Raw genomic sequence first — 18,760 nt, 5'->3', positions numbered from 1 at the left:
GTCAAATAAACCACTAGAGGCTGCTGAGGGGAGGACGTCTCACAATAATGTTTGGAATGGAGTCAATGGAATGGTATCAAACACAGTGAAACCATATGTTTGATACCACTCCATCTATTCCGTTCCAGACATTACCGCCCTCCCCAATTAAGGAGGCACCAGCCACCTGTGAAATCCACATATGCCTACATGTACAAATAATGTATAGGTTATGCAGTCAACTCCTGATTAGTGCACTTCACACACACTGTTTTAGTACACTGCAGTGCTTCTCAAACCTCTCCTCCGGGACTCCCAGGTGTTTCACAATTTTCTTGTAGCTCTGAACTAGTTCCACTGATTCACTACATAAGGGCATGATGCTTAGCTGACAAGTTGAATCAGGTGTGCCATCTCTGGAATAGATCAAACACGTGGAATGGATGAAGTTTCCTGGGGAGAGATTTAAGAAAGGCTGGTATAGTGCACACATTCATGACAGTCCCAAGTCACTGGGAGATTCTCGTTTGGGCAAAAGACAGTCCTCCGTCCTCTGTGACCTGGAAACCAATAAGTGGTCGAGAAGTGTGTCAATTCGTTAATAGGCAAATGAAAGTTCCCTCCCCTCCTCGATAGCCACCTTTCATCAAGGATCCTCATATGTATCCTACTGCAGAAGAGTTTTGAAATCTGCCACACCCCCTTTGAATCAGCTTCTGTTTTGTCAGAGAAAAACATGCACAGTTTAAAAACAATATGCTACTTATTGTTTTATCTATACAACTTTCAGCACAACTGACTTCATTTGTTTTGAGCACTTTACACATTTATTTTGGGATCCAGCCCTGGAAATGTAATTAGCCTAATGACGTGTGAGTGGAGGAGACTCATTTTGAGCAATCTCATTTCATCCACGTTCACGCTCCTCGCCGACTCTCCTCGATTAACTTTGACCTTTTCCAAAAGGAGGTGAGAGATGACAGAGGAGAGAGTATGCAGGAGGTGAGCAAGATCGAATTGATAAAAGGCCATTGCATCATACGGTATCAGGAACGGACTACTCCAGTCTAAAGTTGGCCAGGAAATAAACAGTGGTCATCTATTTGTTTTTAAGCTATTTTATTGAAGTAACCAGAAATGTATTTTACACATATTTTGAAGTAGAATCTCACCATGTCTGTTTTTGTGAGCCGTTTCCTCTACAACATCTCTATTTGTGTGCTTAGCACTGACTATTTCACTCCTGTTAACCCCCCCTCCTCTCTCCCTCAGTGTATCCTTGGGCAACAAGGTGGTGGTGTACTGCTTCCTTGTAGAGCTGGGGATGGAGAGGCACTTTAAGGCCCTCAGGCACTTCCTGCTGATGGATAGTTTGCCCAGTCTCTCAGCAACCTGATCTTTGAGGATAAAAAAAAAATGCAGCTGTCATACATTGGTGTGTTTATATTATGTACCGGTGTGCGTTTTGCCTGGGTGTGTATTTGCTGTGCTTTTTCTGTCAGCCCGTTTTGTGTGTGTCTGTGTTTTTTAAGTGGTGTTTTCATATCTAACCCGTGTGTGTTCTCCTCTTGTCAGATGGGCAGTCATCAGACTTCTGGTCCTGAGTAAGGCTCTCCAGTAGTCTCCATGGAGACAGTCTCCATGGCTCCTAACTTCACCTTTGCCCTGTGCTTCCTCCCTGAGACCTTCCACCCTCACACCCCCGACACTCAACTGCCTGGAGCTACGCTACAAAGGTCAGAGACCGGAGTGTATGAGGGAGCCAATGTGTGTGTTTGTGTGTGTGTGTGTGCAGTAGATTGCTGTCATCAAGGCAAAGGGTGGCTACTTTGAAGAATCTCAAATATATTTTGTTTAACAATATTTGTTTCTACATGATTCCATGTGTTATTTCATAGTTGATGTTATAACTATTATTCTACAATGTAAAACATTTTGTGAAAATAAAGAAAAACCCTGCAATGAGTAGGTGTGTCCAAACTTTTGATTGGTAATGCATGTGTTTAGAAACTAATGATACCTTGAATACAAATCTCTATCCCAACACCCATTGCAATATGTGGTATTAATGTATGTTTGTGGCTTGAAACATGACAGGAAATATCCCCTCTTAAGGATTGACATGAGTCTATTCACATTTAAAATGTATGTACAATGTAACTCAACCTGTTCGACAGCTTTAATGTGCCTCATCGGGCAGTATGATGTTCCCTGTCCACAATGCTGTACACTATCAAAAGGTAATGATTACAACCTTACAACCCCCCTACACGCTGACGCCAAATGTAACGACACTACCCAAAGCTCCAGTGCCCCTCCCCTACTTTCCACCCCATTTCTCAAACCCTGTGTATAAATAATAAAAAAATACTTAAGGGAGTAAGAAAATGTCACTTATATTTTTATTAAAGATTGAATGTTAACGTTTCCTAAAGTGTAAAGCCTTATGGGAAGTGAACACACTGTCATATACAACCAAAGGTCATTTACAAAAGAGAAATTCCAGCAAAGGAGAACAATGCACTTGCCACTTTTAGTACATTTTCCAGATGGCTTGTATATATTTTCCCTGACAGTACATTTTACTTAGAAAGCAGAGGGAACACAAGGGAGTTGCAGCAACACGAAGGGCAGACACTAAGGAGGATTACAGAAGATGGATCCTCTCTAGGGGGAGAATCCTAATGTCCGTTTAAGTCAAATTTTCACTTAGTCTCCCATCGACATCAATGCATGACAAAGTAAAAATTTGATTTACATACAATTTAGGATTTGACCCTACAATGACTCCTTCGTGGTTTAATGAGTAAACAATGCAGGAATGCAAAACCCACTATCTATAGACAGCCATTTAAACAGAATGTCATAAAAGCCCTTGAGGGAAAAGGAGTGAACTGAGTTACATTCTGACCACACTGCTCATGTCGCACCTTAAAGTTGGTTGCCCACCGCCATATAAAGTCCAAAGAAGAAGAAGAAGCCTGAAGGAGGAGAGAATACTAGAAACAAACTCAGTTTACCCTTTTATCTATGGATTAATTGTTGGAGTAGAGGACCTTGTGCATTTCAGGTAAAATAACAACAATGTTTATATCCCCAGACAAATTAGCTAGCAACAACATGCTATCTAGCTAAATTGCCATAAATGTTTAATGCTTTTCAACCTGTCCAAGTTAATATAGTCGGTTCAGAGTTTGTTTTGATATTTCAACCAGCATGTTGGGCCTTACAATATGACCGACTAAGAAAAACACCTACACTCAGACAAAACGCTGTTTTAAAGTTGCCAATCATCTCAGCATGCAAGCAAACACCTTGGTCAACACTGAATGACCTCGCGGTCCACGCAAAGTCGAGCTTTGACCCATTGTCATTATTATTCCACACTACAAAAACATCTTACATTCAGAAACATACATGACGTTTGGTATTGCAGGTTAAATCAGGGCTAAGAGAATATACACGCAGGAATGCAATTCCCGATCGAAAGAAAATGCAATGCATCAGTGATTTCTCCTTTGCCATTAATGTTTTGTTTCGATTTTCAGATTCTATGAAGCCGATAGAATTAAGGGCTAGATTCTATCAGATCTGCGCTAGCCGACATCCGAATAGCAGTTGTTTTGAAAGTGTCGGAGGTGGAACTGCGTTGCAGCTCTCAAATCCACAAGCGGCTCCTTGCATTACCTTATCGCAGACACTGCCATGGAATGCAACGAAGTCACACCCAACTTTATATCTGACAAATCCCATGCAGCCGCGTTACAAGTTATCTAACATGCTATGTGGATGTCGGCCATCGTGGGTTAACACTCAATTCGATTGGCCTAAAACCCTTTCCTTTTCCTTACTTTAGAATGCTGCCAGACAACATCTGAAGTTAGTGCATTCTACTACAGACATCAAGCCTTTGATTAAATAGAAACCTTGGAAGTGCAATATTGTCCTATAGGAATGATAGATGCATATTAAGTGCTGCTGAAGAGTAAGATGTCATGGCCATCCATCTCTACACAATACTTCTACTGCAGCACAGACACAATGGTACCAATGTAAGTGTATTAGTGTTGGAGGTCCCAGTTTAAACTGACAGGGTGGCTGAGGATATTCATTCCACCAGTGAAAAGGAGTGAAATAACGTAAATAGTAAACCTACACATTGTCCCTTTGTAGAAGTACCTGTACGTCACTTATGTGGTCATAATGGATACACCATATAGACCCAGGGGCTTTTCCTGGTCAAGTGGTCAACAGGTAGTACCAGATTAGAGCCAGGGGTAGCGCTCATGAGAACACCGAAACCCCATGTGAGGAGGTGTTTGTTGGGGGAACCTCAGACCCTCCCCTGGGCCTGGCTAGGCCTCAGACTCCTCATCCGGCGCTCCTCCATTAGCCGTGCTGCCTGTCTCGCTGTCCAGCAGGAGGAACTTGCCCTCGTTGGTCAGAGGCATGTTCTTCAACAGCTGGACTAGAGCCTCTGGGTCCTTTACACACACACACACACACATACACACACATTAGTGGGTTAGATTGAGAATGAATAAATTGAGATTGATTTAAAAACATACCTTCTTTGCCTCCATAATATCCTTCCCCAAGCTTATCGTGTAACATATCTGTGAATGAAGATACGACACAAATTACATTGTGAAACAGATGAACCCATGACAAGTAATAGACAAGTAAATTCACTGACTGAAGGATCTGTGCCATAGTGAGCCCAGCACATGAATGTGTGTTAAGATGCCTTACCTTCTCCCCCTCTGTGTTGCTCTCAAAGACAAACGCACTAAAGGAGGGCTCTCCCTCCTCGCCCTCCTTGCTCCAGTCTCGCCCCTCCACCACAAAGCCCATCAGCCTGCCGTTCTCCTGGTGGGCCACAAACTGGGTCACCTCCTGTAGCTGGAACTGTGAGGGAGAAAGAGCAGGACCAATAGTGATTCATTCATACTGAAACAGTGCTATCACCAGGAGTGAAGCACTAGTGAACAGACAACATTACACTGATAACTACAGTATACAGTATACTGCTGCGTTTACACAGGCAGACCAATTCTGATATTTTTTCCACTAATTGTTCTTTTGACTATTCACATCAGATCTTTTTCAGAGCTGATCTGATTGGTCAAAAGACCAGTTAGTGGAAAAAATATCAGAATTGGGCTGCATGTGTAAACACAGCCTACTAAGGTTAAATTTCTCAGGCCCTTACACCGATTCTTGTGACTTGTGTCTGGGGGTCAATCAACCTGTGGTAAAGATAACAAAAAAGAGAACACAATGAATCAACATAGCTGGCAGAAGCACAGTGGCAAGGTTAAACTCTGTAAGCATTTTCATGGGTCTGCCGTTTGACCGGTTACTGTACCTGAGACAGCTGCTTGTGACCATGAGATGGGACTCTGTGGTTCTGAAGATGTTGTGGATGGCTCGAGCTGCCAGCACCTGTCTCATGGCCTCATAGATCACCTCCTGGGATTGTCCCGAACGCACCGCCATGGAGCCCAGGAACCGCACCGCAAACACCTGCTGCAGCAGGGAGTCTACACACACACACACACACACATCAGGAGACAGAGAGGATCAGGGGATATGTAGTCCATAAAGAGCACAGTACCAATGAAAACTGGAATGGAGACACTCCTACCGTCGCTTTCAGGGGAGCAGTCATCGTCTGTTTCTCCGAAAGGGTTTGTACGCCTGTCAGCGAAGAAACACACACAATTAAACCCAGTTGAGCTATTATTGTACAAACCAGCGTACAAGAACTGGTTCTGACACGCCAGCCCTGTGGTGAGGATTTTACCTCCCTCCGGCCCTGTTCTGGTCCTGGAACTCCGAGGCAGGCAACATGATGTCAAACTGGATGGGTGTCCCGGGAACTATCAGGTCCTCTGGCTCAGCAGCACTGGAGGTCTTCTGGGACGCACCGCTAGAGGACTGCATCCCACCTGGCTTAGCCCTGCAGAGAGAGGGAGGGAAATGAAGAGAGGGGAAGAGAAAAATACGTCAACTATCATAATTCCTGAAATAACACATGCATATATTCTTTATTTTCCTCTTGGGGAAATCCAGGAAAAGCAAGGTGTTTCCTCGGCATGATTGAGGCTAACCTGTCTGGGTTGGGCGAGCCCTCTCCTCTCTTCTCAAAGCTGGTGATGGGAGTGACCGCCTGAATGGCTGTCTGGTTCAGTCTGATGGCCACTGCCTACAGAGGGGAACAGGGTGGAGCTTCTGTCATTACACTGTAATAATGATACAAGTCCTAACATTATGCTCTGTGACTAACACATGGTGCCACAAGAGGGCATAGTTTGGTTAATTATACTGGGAACATTATTTAGTTTGAGGCAGGTATAGAAATAGTCTGGCATCAAACCAACCTTCTTCACTGTCATCAATAGAGTATTATAAGACTTACATAATACATAACAGGCTATGTACACCATATAGGCCTATGAAAAGTATCAATTGGAAGCAGTACTTGACCTTACACTAACCCATCAGTTGTTTGTATCTTGCCAGAGTTGCTTCCTGGTTTGTTTGGAATAAACAAATTACCCACGGGCACTAGGGAGCCATGAGGTCAGAGACGAAGTAACAGAACATACGATGCATTTGTTTATGTGTACAAATGAAGGCAAAGCATACTTCTGAACATGCAGAACCCGCTGGTGCACGCACAAGCATGCACACACAGTATAGAAAGAGCCTCTTAGTCTGTCTTGTTATGTGCATAGAGAATGGGTTTAAGTTCAACTGGGTGGAATCAGCAGCCTCTGATAATGGTGCGATCCAGATGTAGGATCTTAATTTGGCCCAGTTTGCTACAACAGGAAAATAATCCTGACGCAACAGGAAATGTGAATTATTATGTGGATTATAATTCATGTACATTTTTGTAGTGGTTGATACATTTTTCTTTAGGGCAAATAAAGTCTGAAATTTCTAAGTGAAAATTGCAAACCTTTTAAAAACTGAAATACATCACAAGTTGTCATGTCCTGCTATGCAGTAAAATACAAAGTAACAAAAGCGTGATCAAATTAAGATATTTCATCTGTAAAACACCATATCCCAGTTTAGAGATTTCCCATGGGAGCACAATCATCTCTAAAACAATCAGGAAATCTGCTTAAAACTAGACCAGAGCATAATCAGCCCCCTGCAAAGTCTCTAGGGCTATACTGGCCTCTAGAAACCTCCTGTCCTGTATCAGTCAATCACAGTGCCCTGCTGCTACTCATATAGAATGGGCTTGGTGTAAAAATGTTTTTTTTTAAACATGTCTGTCTTCGCCTTATCACAACAAAATATTGATTTATTCATTGTGACTTCTTTCAAGTGCTATGAAATACTACTTATCGCACTGTATTGATTAGAGAGAGTATATATACTGTACCTCAGGGTTGTCAGTCAGGTAGATCTGTCGGGAGATATTGTTCAAAGTGCAAATCCACTGGAGATGAGAAACGGAGGAAAGTATTAGACTCACAGCCATTGCTCAACAAACATCCGAGACTTCAAATAGCTCCTCTAATGCAGCTTGTGACAGGCAGGCAAGAAGAACTTTCATGAATGAAAACGTAAAAATGGCTTTTAACACATGGATGAAAGAAACAGGTACAAAAGATTTGACTGGTATGATACATACTTCCTCATATTCCCTTTTGCTCTCTGCTTGTAAAATCATTGACCTGCAAAATCCCAATAACAAAATTAAAACACAACACTGTTTGTAGGCTCATAAGAAGTCTTCCTCACAAATCTGTGCGTCTTGGTGAGGAGGAAGTGTGAATACTTAGCGTACATACGTTTTACCATTGGGGGAGGTGATCTGAAAACAGTAGCGTCTGTCCTCGCACTCTACGGCCATGACAGAGCTGTTATCCAGGTCTAGCACCATGCCCCCTGCCACTGCCCCTCGCGGCTGGCACATGAGGTTCCCTCCCTGGGTGAAGAAGTAAAGCCGGTCCCAGGCTGTGGTGACTAGGCCCGTCTTACTGTGGGGGAGCAGAAAAGGGTTGTATTCATTACTGCAGACCATAGAATGAATATATATTATATATTTTTTTTTTTTTTAAATAGGTAAAACGTCTGCAACGTAAAACGAAAACAATCATTCAGGTAGTCCTTTCCCCATTTGCTTCCATTTTGTTCCTAGTGAACACCACCCAGTTCACAGTGTTGGAACAGTTGCCGTCTCTATGACTCAGCTATTAGATCTAAACATCTCAATCGGAAATCTAAAAGCAATCAGAAAGTGCTGACAGCTCAAATCGCAAAACTTTTTGTATGACTCAGATCTGTCCATAAAAAAAATTCCCGGAGAACTAATTATGTTTTGGCATAGCTGCGCTTGACAAGCATTTGAGACAGATGTGTCATTAAATAAAATGGCATTCTGCAGAACCTTTTATTTTGTGCTGCAGACATTTGTCAAAGACTGGAGATGGTCTATGAGAAAAATACTATTTGACAGCTCTGGCACTTTACTAAATCACAACATTAGTTCTGCAATTCTACCTCAAGCCAAGTTTTTCTTCTTATATTTAGCTATAATTGTAGATGACGGGCCACCTTGCCAGAGCTGACAAATTGTATTCACTGAAGTACAAAGAGTGTAACTTTGAGACAACTTGTAATTGTAGTTTGACACATTCATTAATGTTTCCTTTGATACGGAATAAAAACAAGGCCTGCAGACAATAGTGTCACAATCGTTCACAATTTAACACATCCAGCTATAGCCTGAAAACATCAAACAAGGAGAAGACATTGAACACTGACACACCAAATTGAAAAAAAAGAGCATTGAATAAAGGACTGAGTGAAATCAAAATCACCCTTGAATGCAAGATATTGGAAGACTGAATTGAACTTAATCAAACAGAGCCTTACTTCCTGATGTTGAGGTAGCCTGCCTTCTGTATGAGAGTGCGGTTGACAGGGGCGGGGTCACGGTCAGGCATGTAGACCGTGTCCTCCATGGAGAGCAGCTCTCTCTGGGTCATACGCATGGCCTCAGCCTCTGAGTCCAACTGAGCCTGGATATTTTGTGTCATGCTGGACACTGACCCCAGGAAGCTGTCCATTTTCTTTGAAACTAGATCTATGCCTTTCTTATAGAAGTTGATCTGAGAGGGACACAAAGAGAGAAGACATTCATTGCTTCTCCAGTTCTGACTTGCTGTAGGACCACAGCCGTGTGTGGTGTCCTGGTTTATTGCGGTAGGAGTAAAGAGTGTGTTGATATTGGGTTAACGACTTGCAATGTGGATTTGGGTGTGTGTTGGTACCTGGGCCTGTGTGTAACCAAGCATGGGCTCCAGCATGGCCACTCTCTTGCGGTACTGCAGGGCGTTGAGGGCACAATAATACTGCATGGAGGCCTGGTGCTGCTTCCTCCTGGAGTAGGCCACCTCCCCCACCAATTCGGCTTTCACCTGCACCATAACACAGTAGTTAAAATCACACACACACACACACACACACACACTAGTCATTTAGCAGACGCTCTTATCCGGTGCGACTTACAGGAGCGATTAGGGTTAAGTGCCTTGCTCAAGGGCACAGAGAGATTGTGACCTTTTGGTTAATGGCCCAACACTCTCAACCTCTATGCTACCTGTCCGCCCACATATACCCAGCTAATTAGAGGGAGAGCTAAGTAGAGCAACACGATCTCTAAACTAACGTATGTCATGACCTCTCAACTATTGAGGCAATGTTATCTATTGGACCAGTTTAACAGGTACTACCAGTGCGTTGTTGTACTGTTAGAGGTTTGGCTAGTACACTTCTCATACAGTCCCCATCACTACCTTCTCATTCTCCTTCTTCTTGGGCAGTCTGCTGTACTTGACCATGGCAGCCTCATGCTCTGTGAGGGGGAAGGAGTGGACATGAGCTGAGACGATCAGCTACTGTGTTATACCAACTCCAAAACAAAATTATATCAAATTTGAGAAACCCATACATACCATCAGAGGCGATGCCAAATATTTCTCTCAATGTGCTTATCTCTGAGAAGTCAAATACAAATTCAGTGTCAAAAACCATGACAAATCGCAAAACCAGAATCAATCACATACAGATTATATTCTAAATGAATGAAAGCAACAGGCTGATGAGGAAGTGTTTGTGTCTACCTGTAAGGTCCTTCTCTCTGAACTGGATCATGGGAAAGATCATCCTGTCAGCCATCTGAGTGGCCAGCTCTGAGTGTAGTGTATTCAGCTGGGGAGGAGAGAGAACTAAATTACCCAGAGGCACCCTGAAAACAGCAGGGGTTGATTGATTGTGGTTGAAAAGCAGTTAATTCAAATTACTGATCATCACACAGCCAAATCCCTATTGTGTAATTGACAACCAGTCAAAACACATTTTCTTGGTCTGAAGATGAATTTCATCCTGTAATTTCTTACCAATATAAAGAATATACTCTATGCAGCTATCCTCAACTTGGACTGGTTCATTTCACTATCAAGTCATATTCAAAGAAGCCAAATTCAGATAAGTGCTAAACCATCTACCAAGTAAACACACAGTGGTGTACAACACCTGCAGTAGTGTGAATTTAAGGTCAGAGCAGGATTAGGTGTAATCTGCAGGAAGATGGATGCATTCTTTAGGCCTGTGTAGTTAGGCCAGAAGGGCAAACAATGACTGCTCTAATGCCTCTCCAGCACAGGCTAGCCAGCCAGCCAGGCCCACAGACCCCCTATGGCTCAATCCATCTGTCTAAAGTAACAGTTTTTGACATTTCAGCAGACACTCTTCTCCAGAGCGATTTACAGGAGCAATTAGGGTTAAGTGCCTTGCGCAAGGGCACATTGACAGTTTTTTCACATAGTCGGCTAGGGGATTCGACCTTTCAGTTACTGGCCCAATGCTCTTAACCACTAGACTACCCCTCCACCTCCAGGAAAGCCAGAGTGATTCTCTACCTGGCTGTACCGCTACTGGGCTCTCTACCTCATCCTGGAGGCCATAGCCTCTACAGAGAGCTGGTGGATGCTCTAATGTTGTCAGTTGTAATGGCAAGGGAAAGCCTATAATTCAACTTCCAATGCATACAATTGTGACAGGGTATTTGGGGAATATTTTTACCACCTCCATATATTCATGACTGTTGCACACATCCATACACTGTCGTTGACACTCACTCTTCTCAGACCAGAAACTCCTATATGCACACAAACACTCCCTGTGTAAACAGCATGCTCACAAACCCAGTAACACAAACACACAGATGCACTAGCCTCACCTCCCCCACAGTTTCTGCAAATTTCTGTAGTGTGTTGATCACCTCCTCGTCACCTTTACCAAGGGCAAAATTCTGAAGAAAACAATACGGGACTTAAAAATGTCATAAAACACTGAATTTATCACATTCCAAATAAACATTGAGGCTATGATGTTAGAAATTCTAAATTCCCATCAAATTGCTGGCATGCTGCTCTCTCCTGTAAAGGGACAATATGCTAACAAATCCAATGGTAGAAGTCTTATTTAGTTATTAGATCCCCATTAGCTGTTGCTATTGCAGCAGCTACTCTACCTGGAGTCCACACAAAACGTAAAAAATGACATAATACAGAACATTAATAGACAAGGACAGCACTAGATACATTTAAAGTCTTATGCTTTCTGAAATAATGCTAGGTAACAGGTACATCGCAATACACTGCAGTTAAGTACATGAGCATTGTCCAATATTCTCAATGAGACATACTTGCTTCTCATACTCCAGTAGCTGTCTGGAGAGCTGTTCTGTAGCCAATCCCATCTCACTCTGAAGAACACAGGAAGTGATGTCATTAGCAATTTATCCTCTGGATGACCCGTCTTACAGGAAACAAACTCTCAGAAACTGCACACATCATGCAAACTAAGCTATTGTATCCTCACATAAAGAATCAATGACTTAAAATTGGATTGGACTAGGCGGTATACCATATAAACCGTATACCGGGGTACTTGGAAATAGCCATGGGATGGTTTTTCCAATACTGTCAATACCCTAGAAACCATTTATTTGAAGTTTTTCAATAAATTGTCATATTTGTAGGTATTTTTTAAGTAAATACCTGCAGTCAACTTGTGTAATGTGTTAGGAGATAAAGCAGATCACATTCTTATTTCACCGGTCACAATATGAAGCTTACTTTTTTCCTCAGCACAGTTGAGCCAGTCACACCTTTGTTTGTAAATAGCACAACAGGAGAAAGTGGGAGCGGGTGAGTTCAGCTGTGTATTGACAGGGGTCGCGTTTTATTGGAAGTCAGTGTTTTTTTGCTTCAAGAGTGATCAGGGATGTGCAAATATAGTTTTCCTTCAAAGAAAATACATTAGTGCAACACATTCGACGGAAAAATATTTTTCATCAGATGACAACGCTATTTGGCTGGCAGCCACACAAGTAAATGCGCTTCCAATGAAAAAGCAAGGTATTTTTGGCAAAAACGATGCATGGCCATCATATTTCTAATGTTTAGGCCCATCATAGAAATTATGTAGTCAGCTACATTTCCTAATGTTTTGCCTAAAGTTAACCTTGCATTTTAACTGAGAAATATAGGCTGGCTATACCAAGAAAAGTAGTGGAGAAAAGAAGCTACACATCAGCTAGAGCGCTGTCTGTTGATACAATGCCCGTTTGTCTGATGCCAAGCAGAAATTACAATAAGAAGCATTTTACATATGAGTTTACAAAATGCAAGAAGATATTTCTTATGCGTTGTATTATTTTTTCTGCGTGAAACTCAGAATTATGCGTTAACATGACCCCTACTTTAACTTGCCATCTAAGTAAGTGGCTGAAATAATAAGGTGACGGGCATCATGTCGTGTTAGCTTTCTGCCGTGTTTGACATGTCAAAGCCCTTTGGATGAGTTCTGTACAGCTGCCACTGCTATCTTGAATTCCTTGTTTTTTCTGCTCTCTGTTCTCAACTGTCTTCTCCTCCCCCATCTTCTCTGAGCAGAGCAGGCAGGCCCGTTGCCCTAGCGACTCCAGACTCCACACAGAGTGAACACACGCTGCTCCAGAGCTAGTACTGAATGAGTCAAAACTTTGTTCATTTGCACAATGTCTCTCGTTCACATTCGCTTGAAAATGTACAAACTCACCAAAAATGACATTCGGTAGCTCCTACCAATATATGTATAATTTAAGAGCTGGATTGCCCATCTTTGCAATTTGTTAATTTCGTTTGGGATTGTTAGCATATATTAGTGAGCAGCCTCCATGGAAATGATCTATTACTAATTTTGTTATCGTTCTGGTAATAGACACCCAACGCACTATTTTGGCTCCCCCTTGTGTACTAAGCCTGTAATACCGTAAATCCCAGGGTGAGAGAAGGATGGTATGACAATATGAAAATCTGGATACCGCCCAACCCTAGATTGCATGTGTGTGCATGCGTGCGTGTTACCTGGGCTCCATACACCCTCTGCATGGACTGAAGCAGCTGGTTGGTGTAGTCTGTGAGCGTCCCTGCATCTTCCTCAAACACACTGAGCAAGGAGCGAGTCTGTAGAAGAGGACACACAGAAACCTATGACAAGTGGCAGACAGACAGGCAGGCAATGTGGCAATGGAATAAACAGACAGGCAGGCAGAAGGGAGGCAGCCAGACAGACAGCCAGACAGATTGAAAAATGCTGACATAGACCAAATGAGGGATAAGCTTTTAAGACCTTCAGCCTGTAATTGTCTGGAGACCGGCGCAGTGTGGTAAGCTGGTATGGGTGCGGCAAAGAGTCACACCTTTATTTAATGATTTATACTGTTGAAGTCGGAAGTTTACATACACTGAGGTGGGAGTCAATAAAACTTGTTTTTCAACCTCTCCACAAATTTCTTGCTAACAAACTATAGTTTTGGCAAGTCGGTAAGGACATCTACTTTGTGAAGTCATTTTTCCAACAATTGCTTACAGACAGATTATTTCACTTATAATTCACTGTATCACAATTCCAGTGGGTCAGAAGTTTACATACACTAAGTTGACTGTGCCTTTAAAACAGCTTGGAAAATTCCAGAAAATGATGTCATGGCTTTAGAAGCTTCTGATAGGCTAATTGACATAATTTGAGTCAATTGGAGGTGTACCTGTATTTCAAGGCCTACCTTCAAACTCCGTGTCCCTTACTTGACATCATGGGAAAATCAAAAGAAATCAGCCAAGACCTCAGAAAAAAATTGGAAACCTCCACACGTCTGATTCATCCATGGGAGCAATTTCCAAACGCCTGAAGGTACCACGTTCATCTGTACAAACAATAGTACGCAAGTATAAACACCATGGGACCACGCAGCCGTCATACTGCTCAGGAAGGAGACGTGTTCTGTCTCCTAGAGATGAACGTACTTTGGTGCGAAAAGTGCAAATCAATCCCAGAACAACAGCAAAGGACCTTGTGAAGATGCTGTAGGAAACAGGTACAAAAGTATCTATATCCACAGTAAAACGAGTCCTATATCGACATAACCTGAAAGGCCACTCAGCAAGGAAGAAGCCACTGCTCCAAATCCGCCATTAAAAAGCCAGACTAAGGTTTGCAACTGTACATGGGGACAAAGATCGTAATTTTTGGAGAAATGTCCTCTGGTCTGATGAAACAAAAATAGAACTGTTTGGCCATAATGACCATCGTTATGTTTGGAGGAAAAAGGGGGAGGCTTGCAAGCTGAAGAACACCATCCCAATTGTGAAGCACAGGGGTGGCAGCATCATGTTGTGGGGGTGCTTTGCTGCAGGTGGGACTGGTGCACTTCAGAAAATAGATGGCATCATGAGGCAGGAAAATTATGTGGATATATTGAAGCAACATCTAAAGACATCAGTCAGGAAGTTGAAGCTTGGTCACAAATGGGTCTTCCAAATGGACAATGACCCCAAGCATACTTCCAAAGATCTGGAAAAATGGCTTAAGGACAACAAAGTCAAGGTATTGGAGTGGCCATCACAAAGCCCTGACCTCAACCGTACAGACAATTTGTGGGCAGAACTGAAAAGGCGTGTGCGAGCAAGGAGGCCTACAAACCTGACTCAGTTACACCAGCTCTGTCAGGAGGAATGGGCCAAAATTCACCCAACTTATTGTGGGAAGCTTGTGGAATGCTACCTGAAACTTTTGACCCAAGTTAAACAATTTAAAGGCAATGCTACCAAATACTAATTGAGTGTATGTAAACTTCTGACCCACTGGGAATATGATGAAATCAAATCTGAAATAAATCATTCTCTAATATTATTCTGACATTTCACATTCTTAAAATAAAGTGGTGATCCTAACTGACCAAAGACAGGGAATTTTTTACTAGGATTAAATGTCAGGAATTGTGAAAAACGGAGTTTAAATGTATTTGGCCAAGGTGTTTGTAAACTTCCGACTTCAACTGTATTTACACACCATTTGTAGGCCTATCCCCTTTATTCGTAAATATGCTGATTTGAAATGTGACTTTCTAGTCCCTAACTCACTCAAATTGATTCCATGATTTGAATAGGAAGAACTAGTCTGAAATATGCAGAGCAAGCCGCAGGCATACAGTACCAGTCAAAAGTTTGGATACCTACTTTTTCTATATTTGTATTATTTTCTACGTTGTAGAATAATAGTGAAGACAACAAAACTATGAAATAACACACATGGAATAATTTAGGAACCAAAAAAAAAAAGTGTTAAACAAATCTAAATATATTTTATATTTCAGATTCTTCAAAGTAGCCACCCTTTGCCTTGATGACAGCTTTGCACTCTCTTGGCATTCTCTCAACCAGCTTTATGAGGTAATCACCTGGAATGCATTTCAATTAACAGGTGTGCCTTGTTAAAACGTTAATTTGTGAAATTTCTTTCCTTCTTAATGTGTTTGAGCCAATCAGTTGTGTTGTGACAAGGTTTTTATTTAACCTTTATTTAAGGTAGAATATAGCCCTATTTGGTAAAATACCAAGTCCATATTATGGCAAGAACAGCTAAAATAAGCAAAGACAAACAACAGTCCATCATTACTTTAAGACATGAAGGTCAGTCAATCCGGAAAATGTCAAGAACATTGAATGTTTCTTCAAGTGTAGCCTTAAAAACCGTCAAGCACTAAGATGAAACTGTCTCCCATGAGGACCGCCACAGGAATGGAAGACCCAGAGTTACCTCTGCTGCAGAGGATAAGTTCATTAGCGTTAACTGCACCTCAGATTGCAGCCCAAATAAATACTTCAGTTCAAGTAACAGACCCATCGCAACATCAACTGTTCAGAGGAGGTTGCGTGAATCAGGCCTTCAAAGTCACATTTCTGCAAAGAAACCACTACTAAAGGACACCAATAATAAGAAGAGACTTGCTTGGGCCAAGAAACACAAGCAATGGACATTGCAATGGACAATTCAAGGCACGCTTAACCAGCATGGCTTCCACAGCGATACACCATCCCATCTGGTTTGCACTTAGTGGGAGTATCATTTGTTTTTCAACAGGACAATGACCCAACACACCTCCACCAAGAAGGAGAGTGATGAAATGCTGCATCAGATGACTTGGCCTCCACAATCACCCGACCTCAACCCAATTGTTTGGGATGAGGTATTTTTTGATGCGTTGTACCGCAGAGTGAAGGAAAAGCAGCCAACAATTGTTAAACATATGTGGGAACTCCTTCAAGACTGTTGGAAAAACATTCCAGGTGAAGATGGTTGACAGAATGCCAAGAGTGTCATCAAAGCAAAAAGTGGCTACTTTGAAGAATCTCAAATATAAAATATTTTGACTTGTTTTACTATTTTTGGGTTACTACATGATTCCATGTGTTATGTCATAGTTTCCGATGTCTTCACGATTATTCTACAATGTAGAAAATAGTACAAATAAAGAAAAACCTTTGAATGAGTAGGCGTGTCCAAACTTTTGACTGGTACTGTATGTTGAACTTAAACTCAAAGGACCCAGTCGAAAGCAACATACATATTTAAGAAGACAACATAATTTAAGTGCATGTAATATGCTTGATTTTTCGGACACAGCCTATTATAGCATAAATGCCAGTGAAGCCTAGCCTAAAGAAATGTAGCCTAAATTTGGTTGTATATGCAAGTGGAAAATATCAAGACTCTTTGCCTAACTGTTATTAAGTAGTATTAGAATATGTGTAATTAAGACAGTGTTATAAAGTTTGATTACGAGTTTGATTAACAGTCAGCTACAAATATTAGCTGAATTACATTCCCGCACCACCAAAGCTATTGGGGACAATTAGGTTTAGTCAGTGCCTCAAATCCTGACTGAAAGATATTTCATATTGCAGACCCATAGCTGGGAAGTTTAGGCTATTGACCAATTCCAATGGATTCCCATACTGAGAAACCCCTACAACAGCCCGTAAAATAGGCCGAGGCCCCAACTCGGGGGCTTTTAAAAAACACCATGCATGAACACTTCCGTCAAACAAATCATCCATGTAATTCGCAAAACATAATGGTCTACACTACAGAAGACTGTGACTGTCACAATAAACAACCAGTCGTTCTGATGCACACTGTTTTATCAACAGCCAACTGCAGGCCGGGCGATGCGCAACTCACGTCACTACTCACACTAGAAACGGTAAGGCATTCTCGAATCTCGAGCAATATGCAAATTATAGGCCACATTTGTTTCTGATAGGAATTAGGTACGACTTGTGACACATTGTATCAACTTTGTATCGGATACATAGCCAATGCGCTAGCGTGCAACTGCGGAATAGTGTACATTTCCAAAACAATGAGCCAATTCAAAGCTGTCATCTTCGAGTTGAGTAAATAGCCTACAACAGTGGATCTGTTTTAGCCAATTTCACATCTCCTACAAGACCTTTCCTCTCAATAACGGCATATAACATAAACATAGTATCGACCCACCTGAGGACTGTCCTGCAAAGCCTCTTCTAAAAGCAACGTATGGACGGCTGGCATCTTGTTCACAGCGAAGAGAACGGACTTAAATTATTTAGTGCGTGGACTCTCTTTCCCAGAGAGCTTTGTCTGCGGATGTGGGTGACACGTGTCATTTGCAGGCGGTCCTTGGCCAGCCAGTCTTAGAGCAACCAGTGAGCAGTCGTGAAAGCATTCTGCTCTGACCACTGACACAATTCAGAATCAGACACGGTACTCAAGGCCACCCGCAATCCAAGTTACAAGAATATTCTTGTCCTTAAAACGAGCTGTCTTTGAATGTTGAACTCCTGTTAGCTGTTCTAGGCTTTCTCTGTAGCCTGTAGGCTCACTGTCAATGGGATGAGAAACAAGACAACAGTGTCCCCCCCTGGATGCATGGGTAATTACATTTACTGTAATCAATTAGTGCCAATCAAATCATAAAAAGTGCCTGAATATGACCTCATTTTGAGGGACTATTCAGTTTGAAGGGACCTCTACACCAGGTGGTGTCAGAGGAAGGCCCTGAAAATTGTCAAAGACCCCAGCCACCCCAGTCATAGACTGTTCTCTCTACTACCGCATGGCAAGCGGTACCGGAGTGCCAAGTCTAGGACAAAAAGGCTTCAACAGTTTTTACCCCCCAAGCCATAAGACTCCTGAACAGGTAACCAAATGGTTACCCGGACTATTAGCATTGTGTGCCCCCCCCCCCCCCCCGCCTGCTACTCTCTATTTATCTTATATGCATAGTCACTTTAACTATACATTCATGTACATACTACCTCAATTGGCCCGACCAACCAGTGCTCCCGCACATTGGCTAACCGGGCTATCTGCATTGTGTCCC

General features: G+C 42.3%; 1 protein-coding gene across 1 annotated transcript; it reads right to left on the bottom strand.

Moving 5' to 3' along the window:
• Nucleotides 1-3,337: 3,337 nt before the first annotated feature.
• LOC115192650 (DCC-interacting protein 13-beta) lies at nucleotides 3,338-18,023 on the bottom strand. The gene is made up of 20 exons (XM_029751404.1): nucleotides 17,896-18,023; nucleotides 13,422-13,520; nucleotides 11,717-11,776; nucleotides 11,249-11,320; nucleotides 10,131-10,218; nucleotides 9,963-10,004; nucleotides 9,804-9,862; nucleotides 9,279-9,425; nucleotides 8,881-9,116; nucleotides 7,794-7,982; nucleotides 7,634-7,676; nucleotides 7,382-7,438; nucleotides 6,093-6,187; nucleotides 5,786-5,941; nucleotides 5,627-5,679; nucleotides 5,348-5,522; nucleotides 5,192-5,228; nucleotides 4,732-4,887; nucleotides 4,548-4,595; nucleotides 3,338-4,463 (listed from the first exon to the last, which is right to left on the bottom strand). The coding sequence occupies exons 1-20, from the start codon at nucleotides 17,947-17,949 to the stop codon at nucleotides 4,335-4,337; spliced, it is 1,995 nt and encodes a 664-aa protein (XP_029607264.1). The 5' UTR covers nucleotides 17,950-18,023; the 3' UTR covers nucleotides 3,338-4,334.
• Between the last annotated feature and the right edge of the window lie 737 nt (nucleotides 18,024-18,760).

This window comes from Salmo trutta, chromosome 4 (genome assembly GCF_901001165.1).
Source record: "Salmo trutta chromosome 4, fSalTru1.1, whole genome shotgun sequence".
Lineage (NCBI taxonomy): Eukaryota > Metazoa > Chordata > Actinopteri > Salmoniformes > Salmonidae > Salmo > Salmo trutta.
This window is presented reverse-complemented; position numbering and strand designations above follow the sequence as displayed.

Coding starts and splice junctions, on each gene's coding strand:
- LOC115192650 (XM_029751404.1), bottom strand. CDS start 17,949: ATGCCAGCCGTCCATACGTTGCTTTTAGAAGAGGCTTTGCAGGACAGT. Junction 9,863..9,962: donor ATTTGGCATCGCCTCTGATG/GTATGTATGGGT, acceptor TCCCCCTCACAG/AGCATGAGGCTGCCATGGTC. Junction 4,464..4,547: donor ATATTATGGAGGCAAAGAAG/GTATGTTTTTAA, acceptor GTGTGTGTAAAG/GACCCAGAGGCTCTAGTCCA.